The sequence below is a fragment of the Hemitrygon akajei genome, chromosome 5 (genome assembly GCF_048418815.1).
Source record: "Hemitrygon akajei chromosome 5, sHemAka1.3, whole genome shotgun sequence".
Taxonomy (NCBI): domain Eukaryota; kingdom Metazoa; phylum Chordata; class Chondrichthyes; order Myliobatiformes; family Dasyatidae; genus Hemitrygon; species Hemitrygon akajei.
Genome location: NC_133128.1, coordinates 190210116 through 190229447, shown reverse-complemented (window position 1 = coordinate 190229447; position 19332 = coordinate 190210116). Strand labels below are relative to the sequence as shown.

The following is a 19332-nucleotide window of genomic DNA, read 5'->3' as shown; positions in this document are numbered from 1 at the left end:
AGTCCTCCCCGCCAGTGAGCACATCTGCAAAAAATGCAGTGACAGGAAAGCAGTGTCAATCGTCAGGAACCCCCACCACACAGCACATGCTCTCTTCCCACTGCTGCCATCAGGAAGAAGGTGCATTACCTCAGGACTCACACCACCAGGGTCAGGAACAGTTATTACCCCTCAACCCTCAGACTCTTCACCCAAATAGGATAAATTCACCCAACTTCACTCGTCCCATCATTGAATTGTTCCAACAATCTATGGACTCACTTCCAAGGACTCTTCAACTCATGTTCTCGATATTTATTGCTTATTTATTTTTTATTATTATTATTTCTTTCCTTTTGTATATGAAAAAATTGTTGTTTTTAGTATGCTGATTGAACAATTAATTTGGTGCAGTCTTTCATTGATTCTGTTATGGTTATCATTGGAGTCATAGGGTCACAGATAAGTACAGCACAGAAACAGGCCCTTCAGCCCATCTAGTCCATGCTGTAACTATGTAAACCGCCTACTCCCAATGACCTACACTGGGACCATATTTCTTGATATCCCTACTATCCATGTACCTATCCAAACTTCTCTTAAACGTTGAAATCAAGCTCACATGGTTCACTTGTGCTGACAGCTCATTCCACACTCTCACGATCCTCTGAGTGAAGAAGTTTCCCTTCATGTTCCCCTTAAAATTTTCACCTTTCACCCTTAACCCATGACCTCTGGTTGTAGTCCCACTGCACCTCAGTGGAAGAAAGCCTGCTTGCATTTGTCTTCCCTATATTCCTCATAATTTTGTTTACCTCTAATGTATTTCCACTCAGTACCTTCCTTACAGATCTCTGGATTAAATTCCAGTTGCATTTTTTTTCTACAGCTGATGAGATCATCTGCAATTTTATTCCTGGAAATTACATAGCAAGGTATTGCATCATCAAATTTCTTTTCATCCTGTATCTTCATCAAGATTTTTATTATTTCTCAACATCTTTATCTATCACTAAAACACAAAGGAGATGTGGAACCTTTCTAGTAAAGAATGACGCCCGGTTTTTAAAAAAAATCACTGGTTAAGCAATAAACATTCACTTCTTGTTTCTGAGCTAATTTGGTGCATTCCTTTGGTCACCATCTACTTACTCATTTTTGACAAGCCTGCTTGTCAGAAGCCTTGCTAAAATCCAAGCACACTGACTTCATTAACAAGAAAGTTAATCAGACATGCTGTTCCCTTAAGATGTCCAGATTGACTGTTCCTGATTAATCCATGCCTTTCCAATTCATTATATAATTACATTATAACAAGGATTCATGTTGGTTGGCATATACCTTATAATGTACAATTAACTGCTATTGAACAAAAGATCCTTGACAGGGATCCTTGACAGGTTTACACTTAATACAGGCATTTCAAAGTGCTCATATTTTCCATTAAGAAAATACTGATTACACTGGACAACAAAGATTTTGCTTCCTTTCAGCTTGTACCTTAAGGATTTTGGGCTGCTGATCATGAAAATCTTCCTAAAATTTCGCTATCATGCACCATTTAAAAAAATCGCCTATAGTTGTTATGTCAATTCATAATTCAAGTCAGACTAACCGATGCCAAGATTAAGAAAGGCATTTTTTTGGTTCACAGATCAAACAGGCCATTAATGATAGACAATTCAAAGAGTTTCTGGTGGGTCCAGACAAAATCACATGGAAGGCATTCAAGGATGTTGAAGAAAATATTCTTGGCAACAACAGAGCACCAAACTGTGTGCAGCTGGTTGACAACATGCTTCAAGCACACAAAACCATAAAGTGTAACGTGTCACTAAGGATTCATTTTCCGTATTCCCATTTAGACTTCCTCACTGGCAGTGACAAGCATAGTGCAAAGATTTCACGAGGACATTGTGGTCATGGAGAAATGGTATCAGGGCAACTTGAATCCATTAATGTGGACTGATTATTGTTGGACACTTAAGTGAGAAGCCTCAGAAACTGAGTACAAATGAAAATCATCAACAAAACATGTTTAGCTTGGTTGAACTATTGCAAGGTGTCAGCACTGTTATGCAACTAAATGCATTATATGCCATAAAAGTTAATTTCTTATTTCTCCAAATTCCCACATGATAAAAGTAGTCTGAAATTATATTTGTATTCAGCTTCAAGCATTCTATCATAAACAAAAAGAAAATTCCGAGGAATCAACTCTTTTGAAAAAATTTGTTGTTCAATGTTACTTTACTCAGACTTCCAGACTATTATTTTAAGGAAATCTTGAATAACTAACTATATAAAAATATAGTTAATGACATAAAAAGTTAATATCTTGCAAATTACTGTTACCTCATACTGTGTATATCATGTGAAACTACAAGGAAAAATAGATTAAGCATCACCAATGCTACAATGAGGATATGTTACATCAGTGTTAAAACAAAAACCTAAAATATATTTTATGTTAAACTTTAACTGGAAATAGATCTACCTAAAATAGGGGTCCAAGGCGTATGATAACTTGAAAAGAGCTTGTTCATTTGCACCTCCTGGACCTCCTGTCAGATCGCTAGCAGGTGATAAGAGTGGGCTCCCTCACCTCCACCCCTCTGGCTCTCAATACAGGAGCCCCTCAGGGCTGTGAAATCCCCTCTTTTACTTCATGTATACCCTTGACTATGTCACCACCCACAGCTCTAATCTGCTAATTAAACTTGTGGACAGCACTACATTGATTGGCCTAATCTCAAACATTAACGAGGTGGCCAACAGGAAAGTCATCTCTCTGACACAGTGGTGTCAAGAAAACAACCTCTCCCTCAATGTCGCAAAAACAAAGGAGCTGGTTGTGGATTACAGGAGGAATGGAGACAGGCTCACCCCTATTGACATCAATGGATCTGGGGTTGAGAGAGTAAACAGCTTTAAGTTCCTCGGCAACAACATCACCAAGGACCTCACATAGTCTATACCCGCTGTGTGGTGAAAAAGGCACAACAGCGCCTCTTTCACCTCAGACAGTTGAGGAAGTTTGGTATGGGCCCCCAAATCCTAAGAACTTTCTACAGGGGCACAATTGGGAGCATCCTGACTGGCTGCATCACTGCCTGGTATGGGAACCGTACCTCCCTTAATCACAGGATTCTGCACAGTGTGTTGCGGACATCCCAGCGCATCTGTGGTTGTGAACTTCCCATGATTCAGGACATTTACAAAGACAAATGTGAAAAAAAGGCCCAAAGGATCATTGGGGACCCGAGTCACCCCCAACCACAATCTATTCCAGCTGCTACCACCTGGGAAACGGTACCGCAGCATAAAAGCCAGGACCAACAGGCTCCAGGATTGCTTCTTTCACCAGGCCATCAGACTGATTAACTCTCACTGATTTGAGTGTATTTCAATGTTACACTGACTGGTTTGTTTATTATAAATGATTATAAATCACTATGATTACACATTGCACATTTAGATGGAGACATAACGTAAAGATTTATACTCTTCATGTATGTGAAGGATGTAAGAAATAAAGTCAATTCCATTCAAAAATTCTTTGCTCCCACTATAAACTCTCTTCCTATAAATGAAGTAGTGCTTGGAGTGTGTTTGATTCTATTAGTGTCTTGGAATAGTTCTGACGGGAAATATTACTGACACTGCAATGAGAGTCTGGCTTCATCACACAGCCAATATTCCAAAAGACCTTTAAAATATTTTTGATTCTAATCGCTAAAGCTGCCTGCTTATCTCCAGTTCCTTGCCTCTCACCATGGAGAAAATATGTTGATTTAACATTCATCGGGCGAAAGTGGACGCGACTGTATTTTACTACATTAAATTTCAGTTAAGATCTGGTATTGTGTAATTCAAATTTCAAAAATTTTACCAGCACCCACCTTAACCACACCCTCACCAATAATTCATTAGGAAGTTTGTATGGCCACATTAGCACTGTGTGAAGGAAAAGGACAATCTTGCCAGGACTCAGCTGGATGGCTTTTACGAGAATGCCGCGAGGACTCAGGCCTGGTTTATAGGGACTGTTTGAGTAAGTTTGGTGGGTATGAGAACCTTTGTAGATGTGTAAAAGATCATGAATGGCATAGAGTTGGTGAGTGCACTTTTACTCAGGGAAAGACAAACAGGTGGTGCTGTGTTGACCCTAAGATGTAGGAGCAGAATTAGACCATTTGGCCCATCGAGTCTGCACTACCATTTCATCATGGCTGGTCCCCTTTTTCCCTCAGCCCCATTCTCCTGCCTTCTCCCATATCCTTTCATGTCCTGGCTAATGAAGAATAATCGTGTACAATACTTCTGCAGATACTTGTTTAGGCAACCCTGATAACGACTCCCAAACCAATAACTTTTACTATCTAAAAGGACAAGAGCTTCACGCATATGAAAACACCATCACTAGCAGGTACACCTCCCAGTCCCGCACAAAAACTGTATCTAATTACTGGAACGCTCTTCCCTATAAGTAGTGTGGGAGTATCTGAGTGAAAAGGACTGCAGTTATTTAAGGTGGCTGCTCACCTACTGAAGGGTAATATAGAATTAGGCAATAAATGCTGGCTTTCACAGCACGGCTACATTCTGAAAAATAAATCAATAAATGAAAATGATTCCTCCCATTTAATTACTGTTATATTTGATAGATCTATAATTACAAGTTACTAGTGTCTTAAGATTGTCATAGCTGGGGGAGGTTGTGTGGACAAGCTCCTACTACTTATTAAATGCTCTAATGGGGAGCATCTCAAATAGCCTCTGACAACCATATCCAACTCCTGACCTTCACGTGTGGCTTAGCTACTAAGCCCAGTGGAACCATTTCTACTGACAGGACAAGAGACAAAGATAGGTTACTGGCACCCTAAAACCAGTCGCTTTGGGTAAATGGGGCTCATCAGCTGTGGTTGGCAGTTCATCTAAGAGAAGGAAAACTGTTCTCAGGCCTCCGCTGCCTTGCGGCCATACCCACTCATGGGAAAGGCTTCCGGAGTAAACCCTGAGGAAAAATCCGGAGCTGGAGTCCCTAAGGCAGTCTGATGTTGAGCTCAACACTGACTGGTAACTCCTGCAACACTGCTGGTGCCAAACTGTTCTTTTGGATCCATCAGCTGCCTGAAGAGGGGAGCCTGCTCTCCATGGGCTTGTGAAGACAGCTAGGACATCCATGGTCAACCACAACCAACAGAGGGCCTACTACTATTTATCACTCAGGAAGTGTTTTCAAGAATGAGAGTATTAAAATCAGTGTTAAAAATATCACTATAGCATTACAGATAGTTAGAATAACAGGACAGCCATGTTAGAAACCTGCTTGAGGGCTCACCCTTCCTTTGAGACTCCCATAGTGATGAAATGGTTGAAATGACATTGCTGTGGATTAGTCTGGAGAGGATGCCAGTGAGGTCTGGTGTTGGGCGTTGAAATGTGAGGTTCAGGGCAGCGTCCTAGCCACTGCAGAGAACGAGGACCATCACTGGGGACTAGCAGCAGCTACATTCGATGTTGACAGACCAACATGTCTTTCTCATCCTCGCTGGTTGGTTCTGATGGATCTCCCTCTTGCTTTGTTTGTCTACACAACTTATCCCAGCCCATAGGCTTCCCTACGTTGATAAAGGCGGTATTATCAATGAGCTATTGTTATGACTCTCTTTTTCTAAAACATGGAACCACACACATTTTTGACCAAGGGTTCCCAACTTGGAGTCCATGGACCCCTCAGTTAACGGTAGGGGTCCACAGCTTAAAAAACTTTGGGAATCCCTGTTTCCGACATTACAAAATTTGACAGGAAAATAGTTTAACAATACTTTACAAAATACTTGCTCCCTAAATGTATAGCTAATGGATAGAACAAATTGAATGTAACTTGTTTGAATACAAAATATACATGTGGATAGTCACACATAATCCACACATGTATGAAATGTCTTGCCCTTCTTGATCAGAATAACAATCCTTAATCAGCATTTAACGCAAACACTGACTCACCAGATAAACTATTTTGGGACAGTTTATACTTCCGAGTAGAACTGTCAAGCCTGGAATCAGATCTACAAACAGTAGCATTATCTATTCTCAAACTGTTCACAGTTAAATAAATCACTTGAACTACAATATCACATTTGCTCCTTTAAAGAACATTTGATTCCTGGAAAACAAGTTCTTGTTCCTTGGAAATGGAACTTGTCAACAGAGATACCTGTGTTCCACCAGTCATTCCACTGTTCATTATGGAACTGTGTCGGTTTTGTGAATCAGTGGCAAAATATTTCTTCTGCTTCCACCGTCTCCATTTTCTTTTGATTTCAGTTTGAACCTACGTGTAAATAGTCACAATTTATTGATAGGAAGGCAGAATCATGTTGATTGTTTTACGGAAAGAAGTGATTTTGACTGTGGGTAACTTATAAGTAAGCATTGTTTATTAAAGGTACTCACTTCACCATTAAGGAAACAGTAAAGGACTGCAACAGTGGAGCCCTATGGGATAAAAATGAACTTTATTAATGGTTTGAGATATATTCTCATTGATACACATATTCATCTACAAAATACTTGAAATAATCTTAATCTGCAATTATTTTTAACTGGAATGGAATAAGTTTCCTTCATGTACCTCCAAAATCCTCCAAGAGGACCACAACCTTGTCATGGTTTGGAGACTTGAGTGCCTCAATGACCCAGAGAGCTCTGCTGGCTGGAGTCAGGTCTTTATGCTTTGGCTCTTGGAAGGTTCACCCATGCCTAACAGTTCAAAGGGTAGAGGACAGACTAAGTGGGGTCCACTGGTCCTCCCGGTTCAGGGGTTCAGCTCAGGGCTAACAACAGTCACTGGTTAGAAAAGTTGTTATGGAAAGAGCAATGAAGAATCCTTTTACATCTCAGTGTGAGAGTATTCCCGAGTTTTCACCCAAGAGTCGCATGACTGTCAGCAGTGAAAACCGAGAGGAAGCTACTGACACAGTGAAGGAAGCACTGAACACCACCAGAAACCACCCTTCACTGCTGCCAAGAAACATCAGCGGCGTAACAGGCAGAAAATAAATAAGTAACTTCTGAATCAATTTGTCAGGTAATCTGATAGGATGGACAGGACTGGCAGATCAATGTTCTGTTGTTTTAGACATGATAGGGAGGGGACTTTAAAGCATTACTCATCAGGGAAAATGTCACGGCAGTACTCAGACAGGACAAACTGGAGGGCTTGTCTATTGAAGCTATATGGGTAGAACTGAAGGATGACCACATAAAAGGGACTGCAATACTACGTTAAGGAATAACCACGTTAAAGGGTTGGCAATACTATGTTAAGGAATGCCTTCCATTCTATGTCTAGACCACATTTCGGGAAATCTTTTTAAAAAATCTTTTTATTAATTTTAAACAAACATAAATGAAACATGAATACAGAGAGTTTGAAAGTACATAATTAATAGGTTAAGTGTACATTCAGATAAATGATAATCCATATATAATAACCTCCCAAACTCATAGTAATTACAAAAAAAGAGAGCAAATAAAAAGAAAAAAAAACCCAAAAAAGAAAAAAAAAACCTAACCAACATGGGCCATTGCATTCTGTTGAATGTTCACAGTAGCGTCAATGACTCCGCACCTCCATCATAATTAAGGATAATATAAGCAGGGTTTAGGAAAAGTCAGTTTAACTGATATGAAAATGTTGGATAAATGGTCTCCAAGTTTCTTCAAATTTAACTGAAGAATCAAAGACAACACTTCTAATTTTTTCTAAGCTCAAACAGGAGATAGTTTGAGAAAACCACTGAAATATAGTTGGAGGATTAATTTCTTTCCAGTTCAATAGGATAGATCATCTAGCCATTAATGTAACAAATGCAATCATCCGTCAAGCTGAGGGGGATAAACAAATATTATCCACCATTGGTAAACCGAAAATTGCAGTAATAGGATACGGTTGCAATTTGATATTCAGAACTGTTGAAATAATACCGAAAATATCTTTCCAATAATTTTGCAAATAAGGGCAAGACCAAAATATGTGAGTCAATGAAGCTACTTCAGAAACAGGAAATCTGATCACTTGGCTGTCCTCTTACTACCTGCAACCAGGTAGTGTCTAAAGGGCAAGGCTCCAGAGATAAAGACAACAAAGATGTGGTCATGGGAAGCAGAGGAGCAGTTCTGGGATCGCTTTGAGTTGGTGGACTGGGCTGTGCCCAAAAACTCACCGGGGAATCTGAACCAATACATCACAGTTGTCATGGACTTTATAAAAAAAAACATGCTGCAGAGGAGTGTGTCCCCACAATATTACAGTATTCAGAGCCTTTCCCCAACCAGAAGCCCTGTATGAACCATGAGATCTGCAATCTTTGATGGCCAGTCTGGTCTGGTGACCAAGTAAAATACACGAGCTCCTGGTATGATCTCCAGAAAGCCATCTCATATGTCAAGTGGCAATTTATTTATTTATTTTTCTTTTTATATTTGCACAGTTTGTTGTTCTTTGCACACTGGCTTTTTTGTCTGTCCTGTTGTGTGCAGTTTGTCATTGATTTTATTGTGTTTTTTTATTTACTGTGAACGTCACAAGGAAATGAATCTCAGGGTAGTACACTATATGGTGACATACAGTGCCTATAGAAAGTATTCACCCGCCCTTGGAAGATTTCATGTTTTATTGTTTTACAACGTCTAATCACAGTGGATTTAATTTGACTTTTTTGTCACCAATCAGCAGAAAAAGACTCTTGTGTCAAAGTGAAAACAGATCTCTAGAAAATGATCTAAGTTAATTATAAATATAAAACGCAAAATAATTGTTTGCATAAGTATTCCCCACCCACCCCTTTAATATGGCACACCAAATCATCAATAGTGCAGCCATTTGGTTTTAGAAGTCACATAATTAGTTTCAAGGAGATGTGTTTTTGGACACCTCTGCACAGTCAAGGTGTTTCAATTGATTGTAGTAAGAATACACCTGTATCTGGAAGGCCCAACTGCTGGTGAGTGAATAGCCTGGCAAAATCTACACTATGAAGACAAAAGAACACTCCAAGCAACTTCACGAAAAGCTTATTGAAAACCACAAGTCAGGGGATTGATACAAGAAAATTTCCAAGTCACTGAACATCACTTGGAGTGCAGTTAAGTCAATCATCAAGAAATGGAAAGAATATGGCACAGCTGTAAATCTGCCTAATGCAGGCCATCCTCAAACACTGAGTGACTTTGCAAGAAGGGGACTAGTGAGGGAGGCCAGCAAGAAGCCTATGACAACTCTGGAGGTGTTACAAGCTTCAGTGGCTGAGATGGGAGAGACTGCACATACAACAACTGTTGCCCGGGTGCTTCACCAGTCACAGCGTTATGGGAGAGTGGCAAAGAGAAAGTCACTGTTAAAAAACACTCACATGAAATCTCAGCTAGAGTTTGCCAGAAGGCTTGTGGGAGACTCTGAAGTCAGCTGGAAGAAGGTTCTATGGTCTGATGAAACCAAAATTAAGCTTTTTAGCCATCAGGCTAAATGCTGTGTTTGGCATAAGCCAAACACTGCAAGTCATCAAAAACACACCATCCCTAGTGTGAAGTATGGTGGTGGCTGCATCATGCTGTGGAGGGTGCATCACTGCAGCAGGCAATGGAAGGCCTGTGAAGGTAGAGGGTAAAATGAATGCAGCAAAATACAGGGAGGAAAACCTGATGCAGTCTGCAAGAGAACTGAAATTTATGAGATTTGTTTTCCAGCAAGAAAATATCCCCAAGCATAAAGCCAAAGCTACACAGGAATGGCTTAAAAACAACAAAGTTAATGTCCTCAGTGGCCAAGTCGGAGTCCAGACTTCAATCCAATTGAGAATTTATGGCTGGGCTTGAAAAGGGCTGTTCACACACGATCCCCATGCAATCTGACAGAGCTTGAGCAGTTTTGTAAAGAAGAATGGGGAAAAATTGCAGTGTCCAGATGTGCAAAGCTGATCAGAGACCTATCCACACAGACTCAAGGCTGTAATTGCTACCAAAAGTGCATCTACTGAATACTGACTTGAAGGGGGTGAATACTTATGCAAACAATTATTTTGTGCTTTATATTTGTAATTAATTTAGATCACTTTGTAGAGATCTGTTTTCATGTTGACATGGAAGGGGCTTTTTCTGTTGATCAGTGTCAAAAAAGCCAAATTAAATCTCCTGAGATTCAAAGTTGTAAAACAATAAAACGTGAAAACTTCCAAGGTGGGGAATTCTTTTTTTAGGCACTGTATATATATTTTGATAATAAATTTACATTGAATTTTGAACTTGGAGCTCGTGATAGAGCTGACTGAGTTTATAAATTTCTGCAGCTTATTCCAATCCTGTGCAGCGGTCCCTCCATACCAGACTCTTGTAAATCTTTACAGAAATACCGTAGAGAGCATTCTAATTCGTTGGATCATTGTTATGGAGGGTCCACTGCACAGGATTGGAAAAAGCTGCAAAAAGTTGGTAACTCAGCCAGCTCAATCATGGACACTGGCCTCCTCCTGATCAAGGACAATGTCAAAAGGTGATGCCTCAGAAAGGTGGCATCCATTACTAAGGAGATCCATCACCCAGGACATGCCCTCTTCTCATTGCTACAATCAAGGAGGAGGCATAGGAGCCTGAAGACACACACTCAATATTTTAGCAACAGCTTCTTCCCCACCACCAACAGATTTTTGAATGGACACTATGTACACTACTTCACTGCTTTTCCTTTTCTTTGCTCTTTTGCACTATTTAATCTAGTTTCTTTATATATTTCTTAATATAATTTGTGTTTTTTATTATTATGTATTGCATTTGTACTGCTGCAATGTATGCAGATGATATTAAAGCTGATTCTGATCCTGACTCGTTTTCCCCTGGAGGGGAGGATAATAAAGGGAGTTTTGATAGAGGTACACTAAATTATGAAGGCTAAGTTTATGCAGACCTTTTCCCCTCAGGTTGGGTGAGACTAGAACTAGGGGTCACAGGTTTAGGGTGATAGGTAAAATATTTAAGGGGAAATGAGGGGGAGTTTCTTCACTCAGAGGGTGGTGAAAGTGGGAAACAAACTGCCAGCAGAAGTGTGGTTGCTAGTTTGACTGCAATACTTAAGAGAAGTTTGGATAATTACAGGGATGGGAGGGGCATGGAGGGCTATGGTCCAGGTATGGGTAGAAGGGACTAGGCAGAATAACAGCCACGATGGACTAGATGGGCTGAAGAACCTGTTTCTGAGCTGTAGTGCTCTCTGTCTCTATGTTATTGCACTTTGAGAATCATCAGCTTGTGTGCAAAAATTATTGTTACAAAATATTATTCCACTGGAATAATAATATATTAAATGATTAACCACTAATTCCAAGGTTTATTCAAGTAAATACCTGAAATGATCCAAAAAAGAGATCGAAGCCTATTTGTGTATCTGTTGCAAAGTTGCTTTCCTTATCCGGGAAAAACGCAAAAATTATATAGTGGATTCCAAACAAGGGGATTAACAAGAAAGTTGACTTTGCAAGTCTCCTAGAAATAACAAATGCAACATACAAAATGTGTTAAAATACAACTGATTCTTATATTTCTGAATGGTTTTTCACTTCTAAGTGGAAAACCTGAATGATTCAAGTAACAGATGTAGTAATTTTTTTGCACACCTCTGTTAATTTCCTAACATTGTGAGGCAACTTAGCCCTTATGGTGTCAATTCCATCAAATAGGAATTGGGAAAAGAATGTTACCTTGATCATTTGTACTTGAATATCTTACTATAATTTTCAGAAATGACTTGGATTATGATGTTATTTTCTCGGCATGTGGAGATCAGCGTGTGAGGTCACTCGTCGATGATGATGCGAGAGGTTTAGAAAGAGCCTTGGTGCTGTTCAGCTTTTTTCTTGGTGGCGGCAATCAGCCATGGGTCAATAAAAAGCCGTTGTGCGTCTGGGGCATTGTTAGAGTGGTCTGGTTTTGGTGAGAACAGACTTAGGCAAGTACAGGTGGTTACTTTCTAAGTAAGTAAGTAAGAAAGCTTCTAGCAAGTTTTTCTTTTCTGTTAGTGCTGAGAATGGATGTGGAGGTAGTGTTATGTTCCCTGTGTAAGATATGGGAACTTTGGGACACGTCCAATCCCCCTGATAACTATATCTACGTGAAGTGCATTGAGTTCAGCTCCTTAGACTGTGTTAAGGAACTACAGCTGTAGCTCAATGACCTTCAGCTCACGTGGGAAAATGAGGAGGGTATAGATAAGAGCTATAGGGAAATGGTCACCCCTTATTTACAGGAGGCTCGTTCCTGGGGATTGTCAGGCAAGAAAAAGCGAATAGGCAGTCAGTGCAGAGTAGCCCTGCGGCCGCTCCCCTCAATAATGAGTATATTGCTTTGGAGAATTTTTTTGGGTGGAATAACCTACAAAGGGGGAAGCCACACAGTGTCCAGGTCTCTGGCACTGAGTCTGGCTCTGTGACTCAGTAATGATGGGGGATTCCATAGTTAGAGGAACAGAAAGCAGATTCTGTGGAAATGCAAGGGAAACCCGGATGATATGCTACCTCGCAGGTGCCAAGGTCAGGTCCATGGCTTGCTAATGGGGGAGGGTGAACAGTTGGACATCATGGTACAGATTGGTACTAATGATATACTGTAGGCAGGAAAAGGGAGGAGGTCCTAAAGAGAGAATATAAGGAGTTAGGTAGGAAGCTGAAAAGCAGGGCCTCCAGGTTGGCAATCTCCGGATGGCTGCCTGCGCCGTGTGCCAGTGAGGGTAAGAATAGGATGGTTTGGCAAATTAAGATGTGGTTCAAGAGTTGCTGCAAGGATCCAGGTCCCATGTTTCTGGATCATTGGGATCTATTCTCTGGAAAGTATGACCTGTACAAGAAGGTTGGTTTACACCTGAATCCATGGGGGATGAATATCCTTGCGAACAGGTTTGTTAGAGCTGTTGAGGGGTGTTTAAACTAATTTTGCGGGGGATAGGAACTGGAGTGATAGGGCAGTTGCAATGTGAAGTGAGACTGAGAGGAAGGGCAGGCGAAACTGCAGTCAGTGGGATGAGGTGAAGTACAACAGAGATCTACAGTCAGAAAGGGACTGAAGGTGTTCCATTTGAATGCACGCAGTCCAGGGACTACAGTAGCTGGTTTTGTAGTGTTGTTGGAGATTGGCAGGTGTGATGTTGTGGGTATCTCTGAGTCCTGGCTGAAAGAAGATCGTAGCTGGGAGTTTAACACCCAAGCAACACAGTGCATCGAAAGGACGGGCAAATAGGCAGAGGGGGCAGCATTACTCTGTTGGCAAAATATGAAATCAAATCATTACAAAAGAGGTGACACAGGATCTGAAGATATAGAGTCCTTGCAGGTAAAGTTTTAAGAAACAAAGGAAACAGACCCCGATGGGAGTTATATTCATGCCCCCAAAAGTAACCACATGTGGACCACAGATTACAACGGGAGATACAAAAGGCATGTCAAAGGACAATGGTATGATAGTCATTGGGATTTCATTATGGAGCTAGATTGGGAAAATCAGGTTGGTGCTGGATCTCAAGAGAGTGAATGTGTAGAATGCCAGTGAAATGGCTTTAAAGCAGCTTGTGGTTGACCACATTAGGGGAAAGGTAATCCCGGACTCGGTGTTATGTAATGACCCAGATTTGATTAGGAAGCGTTAGGTAAAGGAACCCTGAAGACAGTGCTCGTAATATGATAGACCCTAACTCTGCTGTTTGAGAAGGAGAAGAGGAGACATCTAGGGATTTAGGTAGGTAAGCTAATGAAGCTGAAAGAGGAAGTACATGATTACTGCTTTTCAGATAAATACAAGGGATACAAGAACAAGGAGATAATTATATAGTAAACGTGTACTACTCCGCACTTTTAGCATCAGTCAAAATAATCAACAATATAGAGAATAGGAAAAGAAGTAAGTTTGCAAGTGTAATAGAAATATAGTTTGTGCATGGAAGCCTGAATGTTTCTTCCATTCTATAATGTCTAGTACATCGATTTTGCATCATACATCATGCTTCTGGAAAAAGACTGCTAATAAGCACACTATAGAAACAGCAAGTGAAACAAGACACTCTTCTGTGCAAAATAATCTTTCTGATTATTGATGACCCCAGTGCTAACTTTATTTCAATGCACTTTGTAATTCTTTCGATATGTTTAAGAAAAAGTGAGAGATTTAAAACTGATGCATGCAAGAACTTCTTGCAGACAATGATGTACTTTGGGAATCCTCTGTCCCAGAGGGCAGTGGACTCTAGATTGTTGATAGTATTTAAAAAGGAAGTAGATAGATTTTTGTAAGATCCGGGGGAGGGGGTGGTTCAGGGCAATAGGGAACTGATCTAGAAGAGGAGATAAGAGCTGGTTGTCTCTTCCTGCTATTACTTCGTTAATTACATCATTATTTTCATCATTCTTTATAAAGATTATCCACGTTCACAGTGAAATGCAAACATGAATAAAATGATCCGGACCTAGGAGCAGAATGAGCCATTCAGCCCATCAAGTCCTGCTATGCCATTCCATCTTGGCTGATTTATTATCCCTTCCAACTCCATTCTCCTGTCTTCTCCCCATAACCTTTGACATCCTAATTAATCAAGAATCTATCAACCTCCATTTTAAGTATAATCAATGACTTGGCCTGCACAGCTGTTTGTGGCAATGAATTCCAGAGATTTACCACCCTCAGGCTAAAGAAAATTTTCCTCATCTCTGTTCTAAATGGATGTCCCTCTATTCTGAGGCTGTTCCCTCTGGTCCTAGAGTCCCCCTCTATAGGAAACATCCTCTCCACATCCACTCTTATCCAGACCTTTCAATATTCAATAGGTTTCAGTGAGTTCCCTCCCATTCTTCTAAACTCCAGCGCGTACAGCCCAGAGCAATCAAACAATCCTCATATGTCAATCCTTTCTTTCCTCAGATCATTCTTGTGAACGTCTTCTGGACTTTCTTCAATGCCAGCACATCTTTTCTTGGATAAGGGATCCCAAACTGTTCACAATACTCCAAATGCAGTCCAACCAATGCCTTATTAAGCCTCAGCATTACATTGTTGTTTTTGTATTCTAGTCCTCTCGAAATGAATGTTAACATTGCATTTGCTTTCCTTAGCACTGACTCAACCTGCAAGTTAACCTTTAGGGAAATTTTCACGAGGACTCCCAAGTCCTTTTGTACCTCTGATTTTTGGATTTTCTCCCTGTTTAGAAAATAGTCCATGCCATTACTCCTGCCAAAGTGTATGATCATACACTTCCCTACACTATAATCCATCTGCCAATTCTTTGCCCATTCTTCTAATCTGTTGAAGTCCTTTTATATCCTTTTTACTTCCTCAAAACTACCTGTACCTCCACTTATCTTCGTACCATCTGCAAACTTGACCACAGAGCCATTAGTTCCTTCTTCCACATCATCGACTTACAACCAGAAAAGAAGCAGTCTTATCACCAACACCTGCAGCACAACATTAGTCAGCAGCAGCTAACCAAAAAGGCCCCTTTATTCTGACTCTTTCCCTCCTGCCAATCAGCCAATCTTCTACCCATTTTAGTACCTTTCCCATAACATTTTTTAAGCAGCCTCATGTGTGGCACTTTGTCAAAAGTCTTCTGAAAATCCAAACAAACAACATCCACTGACTCTCCTGCCTGTTATTTCCTCTAAGAATTCCAAAAGATCTATCAGGCAATATTTCCTCTTTAGAAAACCATGCTGACTTTAGCCTATTTTATTATATGGCTCCAAGTACCCCAAAAATTCTTCCTTTAATAATAAATTGCAATATTTTTGCCAACTCTGAGGCCCGGCTAACTGGCCTATAATTTCATTTCTTCTGCCTCTTTCCCTTCTTGAAGAGTGAATGACATTTGCAATGTTCCAGTCCTCAGCAACCATTCCAGAACCTAGTGTTTCTTGAAAGACCATTGCTAACACCTACACATCTCTCCACCCACCTCTTTCAGAACCCTGGGGTGTAGTCCACCTGGTCCAGATGACTTATCTACCTTCAGATCTTTCAGCTTCCCAAGCACCTTCTCCTCGGTAAGTGATGGCACTCACTTCTGCCCCCTGTAATAGTGATGGCACTCACTTCTGCCCCCCCACACTCTCACATTTCTGATATTCCTGATCCTGATCCTGATCCAAACCACTCAATAAGCTCTTCCCCCATTTCTTTGTCCCCATTACTACTCTCCAACATCATTTTCCAGTGGTCCGATACCCACTCTAGTCTCTCTTTTACTCTTCATATATTTTGTATCCTCTTTTATATTATTGGATAGCTTACCTTCAGATTTCAACTTTTCTCTCATTATGGCTTTTTTCGACACCTTGTGTTGTTTATTAGAAGTTTCCCAATTCCTTCCCACTAATTTTTGCTTTATCATATGCCCTCTCTTTTGCTTTTATGTTGCCTTTAACTACCCTTGTCAGCTATGGTTGTGATCCTGTTCTTAGAATATTTCATCAATTTTGCTGCACCTTCTGAATTGCTGTCAGAAACTCCAGCCATTGATGTTCTGCCATCGTCTCTGCTAATGTTCTCTTCCAATCAACTGGCCAGCTCCTCTCTCATGCCTCTGTAGTTCCCTTTACTCCACTGTAATGCACTGGAGAAATGACTGTGGTTTTTCCATGACAATGACTTTTTTTGGTAAATTTTTCTACAGAAGAGGTTTGCCATTGTCTTCTGGGCAGTGTCTTTACAAGATGGGTGACCCCAGCCATTATCAATACTTTTCAGAGATTGTCTGCCAGGCATCAGTGGTGGTATTACCAGGACTTGTGATATGTGCCAGCTGCACATATGGCCATCCACCATCTGCTCTCATGGCTTCACATGATCCTGATCTGGGGGTCGGGGGTGGGGGGGGGGGTGGGGTGGGGAGGGCTAAACAGATGCAACACCTCACCCGCAGGCTAGCGGAGGGAAGGAGCACCTTACACCTCCTTTGGTAGAGATGTATCTCCACCCTACCTCCCAATCTTTATATGGGACATTGGAAAAAATGTTGAATTTCCCCATGGGGATGAATAAAGTATCTATCTATCTATCTATCTATCTATCTATCTATATATTTCATCACTTCAGAGACCATGATACAGGTTATGAAACAAAGTAACATATTAAATCAGAGATAGGACGATGCTGTGGTATAGATCTTCTCACACTGTTGGGGAGTATTCGTGACTTCCCACAGACAGGGGAAATTTTGCATTTACCATAAAGAGGCTTACTTGTATTGGTTAAACTCATTCCTCACAACTTCAGGTGCTTTTAGCTTTTTTATTAATATGCTAATGATGTGAACAAAGAGCACAAAGCTGATCTGCAAGACAGGAAAAAAAAGTAAACATCACTCATGGACTGAATGGGCATTGACTATGAATCATCCATTTCCACTAAATCTACAGTAATCCCATTTTCTTCTGTCCACATTTAATCAAATCTCCTCCCCCCCCCCCCCCCCCCCCACTTTTCCCCCATATTCTATCACTCACCTATACAACATGAGGGCAATTCACCGTGGAAAACCATCTGTGCTGCCCTCTAGTGCTCAATCGGTGGAATGACAGGCTGGGTTACGTGCTCCTTCACACTTCTGGGTACCTGGTTACTATACCATCAATTTGAGGAACATATCGCTTAAGGTCTTGCACTATATATGTGTTTTTGTTTACTTGATTTTTTTTTGTTCACCATTTTGAAAGCGCTGTGTACGTTTTGCATCTTGGCCCTATTTCATTCGGCTCTATCCGTAATTTAACTTGATTTGATTTGATTTGACAATTAACCTATCAACCCACAAGTCTTTAGGATGTGTGGAGAAAACCGGAGCATCCTCACGTGGTCACAGGGATAACCTGCAAACTCCACATGAACTGCATCCAGGGTCAGAATTGAAACTGGGCCCCTGTCACCGCGAGGAAGCAGCTCTACCAGCTGTCCCACTGTAGTTCCCCCGGTGTCTGGGTGCCACTGGCAAGGTGGCATTCATTACCCATCCCTAATTGCCCTTCGACTGTGTAACTGAGCTTGAAAGTGAGCTGCTCCAGCCCACACTAGACAGCAAATTGCTGAATGTTACTTAAGTTTAAAATATGTTATTTCAACTAGTATTTTACCCCAACTCAGAATATTTTTTTTTAAATTGGAGAATACTTACAAAAATAGATAAAATTATAGGTCCCTTAATAATCCACCATATGAATTCATTTGAATTAATATCCCAGCAGCTGTGGATTAAGCAAAAATGTTTTAACATAGTGTTGCTTCTCATGAAAAAAATAGATGAACAATGTATGTGACTTAGAATAAACTACTGGATTAAGTACCACACCTACAGTCATGTTAAATTTACATATGATTAGATTTCACTTTACTTTTGGTCTCCTTAGTAATTGCCACACAACACACACAAAGCTGGATAAGATATTTTCAAAACTAAATTATATAAACAGAATTATGTTTTCTGAAGGCACTAAAGAACAATTGTCGAAATGGGCCAGAACAGCAGATTTTCATTACTAGTGGCCTGGAGAGTACGCCATATACCATAAGATATAGGAGCAGAAATAGGCCATTTGGCCCATTGACACATAGAAACATAGAAAACCCACAGCACAATACAGGCCCTTCGGCCCACAAAGTTGTGCCAAACATGTCCCTACCTTAGAAATTACTAGGCTTACCCATAGCCCTCTATTTTTCTAAGCTCCATGTACCTATCTAAGAGTCTCTTAAAGGACCCTATCGTATCCGCCTCCACCACTGTCGTCGGCAGACCATTCCACACACTCCCCACTTTCTGCGTAAAAAACCTACCCCTGACATCTCCTCTGTACCTACTCCCCAGCACCCTAAACTTGTGTCCTCTTGTGGCAAACATTTCAGCCCTGGGGAGAAGTCTCTGACTATCCACACGATCAATGCCTCTCAGCATCTTGTACACCTCTATCAGGTCACCTCTCATCCTCCATCGCACCAAGGAGAAAAGGCCAAGTTCATTCAACCTATTCTCATAAGGCATGCTCCCCAATCCAGGCAACATCCTTGTAAATCTCCTCTGCACCCTTTCTATGGTTTACACATCCTTCCTGTGGTGAGGTGGCCAGAACTGAGCACAGTACTCCAAGTGAGGGTATTGAGCATCGAGTCTGCTCCGTCATTTCATCATGGCTGATCTATTTCCCCTCACAGCCCCAGCTTTATCCCTGTAGCCCTTCATGGGTGATTTCTGAGAAGGTGTTTAACTCACTGCATAGCTTTGAACATAAGCACTGTGGGGGCAGTGGATATATAGCA

At 40.9% G+C, this 19332-nt stretch overlaps 1 protein-coding gene across 1 annotated transcript in view; it reads right to left on the bottom strand.

Annotated features, from left to right (window-relative positions):
* Positions 1-6136: 6136 nt before the first annotated feature.
* Positions 6137-19332, bottom strand: part of LOC140727262 (secretin receptor-like) — a 64336-nt gene continuing 51140 nt past the window's right edge. Inside the window, exons 10-14 of the mRNA XM_073044524.1 lie at positions 18194-18263; positions 17265-17356; positions 11388-11526; positions 6445-6486; positions 6137-6322 (exon numbers count right to left, since the gene is read on the bottom strand). Coding sequence (XP_072900625.1) covers positions 6137-6322; positions 6445-6486; positions 11388-11526; positions 17265-17356; positions 18194-18263 — 529 coding nt within the window. The remainder of the gene's footprint in view (positions 6323-6444; positions 6487-11387; positions 11527-17264; positions 17357-18193; positions 18264-19332) is intronic.